Source organism: Vicia villosa, linkage group LG5, assembly GCF_029867415.1.
Source record: "Vicia villosa cultivar HV-30 ecotype Madison, WI linkage group LG5, Vvil1.0, whole genome shotgun sequence".
NCBI classification, from domain to species: domain Eukaryota; kingdom Viridiplantae; phylum Streptophyta; class Magnoliopsida; order Fabales; family Fabaceae; genus Vicia; species Vicia villosa.
The window spans coordinates 128,833,399-128,841,410 of NC_081184.1; the positions used below are offsets into that span (position 1 = coordinate 128,833,399).

Below are 8,012 nucleotides of genomic sequence, written 5' to 3' on the forward strand. Positions count from 1 at the left end.
AAGTGGCGAATATATATATCAAAGATGTTTGAAGAATTCTATATAGAACATGGTATTGATCATGAGGTAACTACTTCTTACACGCCTCAACATATTGGAATATTAGAAATAAGAAACAGGACCATATTGGATATGGCGAGATGCATGTCGGAGCAGAAGAATATTCCAAAATCCTTATTGGGTGAAGCACTCACCACTGTCGTTTATATTTTGAACAGGTTCCCTACCATGAAATTGAAAAATAAGGTTCCAGAAGAATTTTGGAGTGAAAAAGGACCATCAATGAGTCATCTGAAGGTGTTTGACTTTATTTGCTACAAGCATGTTCCTGATGCAAGAAGAAGGAATCTTAATGATAAAAGTGAACCTATGATTATGGTAGGATATCACAAAACTGAAGCATATAAGTTATTCAATCCAATCAATGATAAGATCATGATGATTCGAGACATTGTGATTGATGAGAGCTCTGCATGAGATTGGAATTTAGGTGATGCAACTAACAATCCATTTATGAGATATGGCGTTGATGAAAAAAGTAGTGAGCACGAAGAATTTACAATCGATGACACTCCATTCGAAGTCAAAGTTGAAGCAGATAATAGCGAGGGCGTGGCTAGCACAAGCCAAAAACCTCAAAGAACTAAATTTCTTCCAAGAAGGCTTCAAGACTATGAAGTGGCTGGTGATGACGAAGTCATGACAGATGGAGAATTAGTTTATTTTGATTTACTTGCAGGTGTTTAACCAACCAACTATAGTGAGGCTTTAAATATTAAACAGTGGAAGTCAGCTATGGTTGAAAAGTTACAGGCGATTGAAAGAAACAACACATGAGAGCTAGTTGAATTGCCAACACAGACAAAAGCTATCGAAGTGAAATGGGTGTTCAAGTTGAAGCACAATCCTGATTGATCGATTGCAAAACATAAGGCAAGTTTAGTAACTCAAGGATTTCTTTAGAGAGAAGGAGTCGACTATTTTGAAGCATATGCCCTAGTAGCAAGATTGGATACTGTCAAATTGGTGGTAGCCTTGGCATGTAGGAAAGGCTGGTCGATGTTTCATTTAGATATGAAATCATCATTTTTGAATGGTCCTTTAGATGAAAAAGTATATGTCACACAACTTCCCAGGTTTGTGATACAAGAGGAAGCTTGGAAAGTATACAAGTTGCAAAAAACGTATTATGGTCTCAAACAAGCACCCAGGGCATGAAACAAGAAGATTAATTCATACTTAGTCGAATTTGGATTCATCAAATGCAAATCTGAATATGGTATCTATGTGCATATTTCGGCATAAGATATAACCATCATATGCTCATATGTCGATGACTTGCTATTAGTTGGGAATAACATGAAGAACCTACCAAAGTTCAAAGAGCTGATGAAAAAGGAATTTGAAATGTCGGATCTAGGAAACTTGTCATATTTCCTAGGCATGAAATTTCAAATTACTGTAAAAAGTATGGTGCTGCATCAAAGAAAGTATGTCAAAGAGATACTCAAGAGATTCTAGATGGATGATTCAAATCTTGCATCCTCACCTATTGAACCTAATTTAAAGCTAGAGAAACATGGAGACGAATACAAAGACGTTGTTACGTTGTTCAAACAAATTGTTGCATCTCTGAGATATGTGTGCAACAGTCGATCTGATATAGGTTTCTCAGTTGCATTGGTGAGCAGATACATGAGTGAACTAAGGATGTCACACATGAAGGATGCAAGAAGAATCCTAAGATACTTAAAAAGGATCGATAAACTGTGGAATTCTGTTTCCACAAGATTCTCATAGCAAAGAAGCTATGTTTAATGGCTATTCAAATGCTAATTGGTGTGGAGATAAGAAATATCGAAGAAGCACAACTTGTTATTTCTTTCAAGTACTTGATTTCCCAATCTCACGGTGCTCGAAAAAGCAACCTGTGGTGGCATTATCATTGTGTGAGGATGAATATATTACAGGATCTTATTCAGCTTGTCAAACAATCTAGATCATATTTGTGCTGGAAGAAATGAAGATCAAAGTGAAGAAGCCTCTAGTGCTGCACATCGACAACAAGTCAACCATAAATCTTACAAAGAGTTTAGTTCTGCATGAAAAGAGTAAGCATGTCGAAGTTAGATTTCATTTCTTAAGAGAAAAAGATAAATCGAGGTGAACTTGAAGTGAGACATTGCTCAAGCAAAGCACATTTGACCGACATTTTCACCAAAGATCGAAGATCGACAGATTTCTGAATTTGAGAAAGAAATTAGGAATAGTTTGATTAATTTGCGTTCGACAACTTGAATTATAAGGAGGTATGTTGAGATATAATCTTAGTTAGTTACTTAGTTAGAAAGTTATGTAGGCCAAGCCCAACTTAGTTAGGGTTTGGAAGTGACATACTTGTATAAATTCACATATTTGTAATTCAATTTTTACAACTTTCAATAATCCAGTTTCTCTCATTAATTCTTCTCAGTCTCTTTCTTTTTCTCATAACTAAAAGCGTCTCACACACTAACACATCAAACCAGTCTAATTAAAATTTAGACAAATTTAAACAATCCAAATTAAAATACAAATGGATATATATATATTTTTTAGTAGACTCAATACATCTGTCTATTACAACCTCTGGACTCATTTATAAGAGAAAATTTGTTCTTTAAATTCATTGAATAGTAAATGTATTTAGACTGTATCATGGACCAAATACATTGATCATTCAATGAATCTAAAAAGTCAATTTTCTTTCCGGACCGGAAGAAATATTAATTTGAGTTTTAATCGAATCAAATTCAACCCGACCTCAAATCGATTAAGTGAAAAACAATTAAGAGCCATCTATTGTCAAAAGTTCTTTTTCTTATCTTGATCAACTGCCATTGTTCAAAGATTATGATGAAGGTGTAGCCAATGAGAAATTAACAAAAGAAATAAAAAAAAGTTTCAAGTCAAATAGAGAAGCTAAGACTTAGAAGCAAACTTGACCACTAGTATAGGATTGAAAGAAAGAGTTGAAAAGAGTAATATGCAAAAAGGCAAAGAAAAAATTGAAAGTGCTGACAGGGAGGAAAAAGGGATGTGACAGAATAGCACTATCTTTACAAACGATGTGAGGGAATCCAACTGCATTCCAAGATCTCATAGGCCACAACAACTTGTGGCTCACAATTCTCTCCCTTTTGCTGAAGTGGCACCATATTTTCTCTTACCAACCTTAGTTAATAAAACAACAATAAATAAAACCTTCAAACTCAAACCACTTCTTCACACACCAAAATTTCTGTCTTCCCTCCTCTTCTCTTTCTCTCTCTCTCTCTTTGATCCTTCAATCACTATATAATATCCCATTTTTTTCATCATAACAATTAACTAGATAAAATTAAAGTTACTGAAAAAACAACAGTTCAAGTTTCAACAACTTCTATATATTCATTTTTTTCCCTCATTTTTTTCTAAAAAGATAACAGTTTTTCAGATCATCATACAGAAATGTCAGAGGTTAAAGACCCTGCCATAAAGCTATTTGGAAGGACGATTCCGCTTCCACTCATCATATCTAATGACTCTTCATCTTCCTCTCCTTCTTCTTCTCCACCAGAATTCATCTCTGCTATACAACATGAGGTATGCTTCATCATGGTTTCTGATTCAGTTTCTGTGATGAAAATTGAAAAAAAAATCAGTTTTTTTGTAAATCTAATTCCAACCCATTTTTCTTAAGCACTTAATTGTTAATGGGTTTGTTCAAATTTTTAATTTTGATGTCAATTGAATATAGAATTTAGGCTTGCTCCAATTCTCAATGGCCACTTTGAGTTTTTTTTTTTTTTTTGAATTGTTTGAATCTTTTATTAATTTGTGGCAGAAATTGATTCTGTGGTTTCTATCAGAATAATTGGATCGAATCTAGAATATAAATTTGAGCATATAATATTGAATATAGTATGTGGTTTATGTTCCTTTGATTTTATCAATTGTATCAATTCTAGTTTTTAAGTCAATGATTTTGCTTTATTAACAAGTTCCACAAAAAAATAGAAGTCCTCTTTTGTTTTGCATTTTTTTTCTTATTTTGTAACATCACAGAAGTTCTATGGTTGTTTCCTAGCCTTGAAGTTCTTAGCAAGTTGCTTTTCACCCTATGAGCTTTAATTGTAGGTTAACTATTTTGGTTAGACACTTTTTGTCCATATTCAAGTACTTATTAGGTATCAAAATAACAATTCTTCAAATTATTTGTGACCTTGTTACATCATAGAGGAATTATTTGTTAAAATTGTTCTTGCACGTATTATTGGTATAAAATTTACTAATACGGTTAAGAGGCTCACATTAGATAAAACTCAGAGATTGTCTGAACATATGTTCATAAGCAGAGGGTAATTTTCACGTCTTATAAGTTGGTTTTATATGGTTTCACTTAGACCCGACTCAAATTCTAATAAATACCATGGATTAGTTTTTCGATCAAACTGTCGTCTCATGCCATAGTTTTGACTCTAGCCTCACTTGGTGTGAATTCACTTTGGGCTTAAATGATAACACTTTTGTTTTTTGTTTATACTTCTATTGAGTTTATTCGTTCACTCATTTGTAAATTTTCTTAAGTGTTTAGTAAATTAGTATTTCTCATCTTAATCATGTGTCCATTGTTTTAGGAACCATCAAGGAAAGAACTCATAACAGCACAAGATGAAGATGCCTCGCCACAAACCGCGGAGGATTTAAAATCTCTCGCAGCATGTTCACCCATGCTTGAAGATCCTCCTAAGACTCCCTCAGCCGAAACGGAGAATTCATTACCGAAAGCTTCTACAAACGGAGAACAAAGTGAGACTAGTGTTTCTGAAGATAAAACCCTGAAGAAACCCGACAAAATAATTCCATGTCCGCGATGCAATAGCATGGACACCAAGTTCTGTTATTTCAACAATTACAATGTCAACCAGCCCCGTCATTTTTGCAAGAAATGTCAAAGATACTGGACTGCAGGAGGTACAATGAGAAACGTTCCTGTTGGTGCAGGGCGCCGCAAGAACAAGACCTCACCTACCGCGCATTATAGACACTTGATGATTCCTGAAGGAGTTAAGCTTAATTCACCTAATGGATTACATGGTTCTGTCTTGGCATTCGATTCAGATTCGCCTCTTTGTAATACCATGACTTCTGTGTTGAAAATTGGCGAGAGGGCACCAAATTGTGTACCAAATGGTTTTCATCACGCAACTGGACCTAATACTTTTGTTTCCTATAGCGGAGAAGATGATCACTCGGTTGGAGTTTCGGTTACAACTTCAACTTCATCCGAGAGGAAAAGTCACACTGACACAAATGGATCGATGGAGAAAAGAGTTGAAGGTTTCCCTCCTCAATTGCAATATATTCCAAGTCCCCTTTTGCCTTATCCTTGGAACTCTGCAATGCCTCCTCCTACATTTTGTCCACCAAACTATCCATTAGCATTCTATCCTCCACCGGCGTATTGGGGTTGTGTGCCACCTCCATGGAGCATACCATGTATCTCACCAAATAGTCCTTCTGTTAACCAAAGTGACTCTCCCCAATATTCACCTACTTTGGGAAAACACTCGAGGGACGGAAACATCATTACCTCGGTAAACTCACCTAACGAAAAGTCTGATAAAGAACACAACAGTACCGAAAGCAGCGTTTTGATCCCAAAAACACTAAGATTCGATGATCCAAACGAAGCCGCAAAGAGTTCCTTATGGTCAAAGCTCGGGATCAGTAACGACAAAACCAACTCTCTCAATGGAGGAAGCATGTTCAATGCATTTCAATCCAAGGGAAAAGACAACAATCACTCGGCTGAAGCGTCGCCGCTGATGTACGCCAACCCTGCAGCTTTATCGCGGTCTCGTACCTTCCACGAGGGAACCTAATTGGCAATTGCATTGAAATACATCAGATTTTCACTGTTATGAGAATTGCAGTTAATATCAGTGCAACCTCATTCTGCTGACAAGTTCTTGATCTTTATTATTCTCAAAAGGAAGTGTAGTTTACCAACCTCAATGCAAGATTCTTAGGACAAAAGTGTTGTACTTTAGCAGTTTAGCCTCAGTAGCTGCTATCTTGAGCCTGTGTAACTGAACAGGTGTTTCTTCTGCAGATTTAGATAAGGTGTTGAGAAAATATCTTCATGTACATATATATCTATCTATATATATATGAGAGACAAGGAAAACAAGTTGAAAAGAGAAAAGAAAGGAGATTCTTAGGCTAAAATCCAATTGTTTAGAATAAATTTGTTAAGCCTTCATTGGAAGCCTATTGTTTTGTTGCCTCTTTTTGGGAGATTCTCTACTACAATAATGTTAGTCTCAAATGGATTATGTTATTTATGTGATTTTTTTTCAGTTTCTCTGTTCCCTTATTCAAAAAGGAAAGTTATATTTTTTTGTTGCAAAAATAGTACTTTATAATATAAACATCCATTTCATCAAATCAACTTGCATGTGTATTATGTCCACCATTATCTGTTTATAGCTTGTTTCATCATGTTCATGAGTGTGTTTCTTGGTCAAGTGCAAGATTCACATACATATCCAAAAAAAAAAAAACAAAAATCAAAAGAGTATGGTATTATATGTATCAAGTGAGTAGTTAAACACACATATCTATAACTCAATCAAGGTCGAATTTGAAGGCGTGTAAGGCAGACTATCACACATAGTCTATAATTTGTTATATATGCTAAATAGAATCTTATAAAATATTGTCACACTTAAATCTTATAAAATATTGTCATACTTAAATCGTGATTAAATAGAGTTTTTTTTTTTTTATGGTTAGAGATAAAGTTAGATCAAACTTCAATTCTAATAAAACTCACGTCCAGGGTTTGATTGTTGTCTTGTAAGTTTCAATCAAAGCCGTCTTTAAAGGCGTGTAAAATAGATTACTGTACATAGCTCAATATTTATCACAATTACACCATGACTAAATAAAATCTCATAAAATATTTTACAATTAAGTTTTAGTTAAATATAATTTCTATTTATTTTTTTATGGTTAAACCGGTTAGCCTATGCGTAACTTCAAAAAGTTGCAACTATGAACTAGATAGTAATTTTAAGGTCATTAATTTTAAGGAATCTTGAGTTTAAATTTGGAATTTCTTACTTTCTTCAAGGTATATGAGTTTAATCACTACACAATTGGACAACAAAAGAAACTATGAAGGATAATAAACTCAATAAAAAATCAAGATAAGTTGATTCCCAAAAGGTTTATACTAGAAAGCAAAGACTTCTCAAGGTGAAAAATAAGAAAAATATATTATTCACTTGAAAATTTTAAATAAAAAAAAAATCAATTCCTTTCACCTACTAAATTAGATATTAGATATTTAAGAGGAAAAAGAAGGGCCAATAAACTGTTGACAGACTTTGAGAATAGAGAAAATGGAAATTTGATGGATATACTTTAGATCCCTTAATTAAGATAACTTGATATATTCTCTTACATGAATATAACTATCAAGGTCATTTTCTGTCTTTGTAGACACAGCAACAAAAAAGTTAGGTCTTGATGTTTTAATATGCCAACCTTTTGTTAGTGGGATACCCCCATTCATGGTGTAATATTACTATAACTTCACTTTCTTTCCTACTTTTCAGTTGGAGATAATAGGAGAAAAATTATCAAGAAATTAAATAAACAAAACAACTTGCCCTGCCCTCAATTTCATGGACATATATTAAACCAAGTTGGATGAGGGTAGGACACTTGGACCACTAAGAATTTTTGTAAAGATAAATTAGAGTTAATATATGAAAATTATATCAAATTTATTATGTGCTTTTCATTAGGGAGAAACCATATTATAAAGGACAAAGAGAATCAAACAAGACTCAACTTGCAATATACTAAATAAATTAGAAAAGAATAGTGGTCCAAAGTGATCTAAAATTCTGGTACACATCAAAAAATTTAATGTATGGTACAATTATTGATTAGATTTTTTAAAGATAATTTCTATACAT

General features: G+C 33.8%; 1 protein-coding gene across 2 annotated transcripts; it reads left to right on the forward strand.

Annotated features, from left to right (window-relative positions):
- The first annotated feature begins 3,173 nt into the window (after nt 1–3,173).
- On the forward strand, nt 3,174–6,388 carry LOC131602449 (cyclic dof factor 3-like). 2 transcript variants are annotated; one of them, XM_058874567.1, is made up of 2 exons: nt 3,174–3,624; nt 4,659–6,388. In XM_058874567.1, exons 1-2 carry the CDS (start codon nt 3,490–3,492, stop codon nt 5,904–5,906), a joined length of 1,383 nt encoding a protein of 460 aa, XP_058730550.1. In that variant the 5' UTR covers nt 3,174–3,489; the 3' UTR covers nt 5,907–6,388. The 2 variants fall into 2 exon arrangements, with proteins under 2 accessions (XP_058730550.1, XP_058730551.1); XM_058874568.1 differs by lacking the exon at nt 3,174–3,624 and adding an exon at nt 3,647–4,154.
- Nucleotides 6,389–8,012: the final 1,624 nt, after the last annotated feature.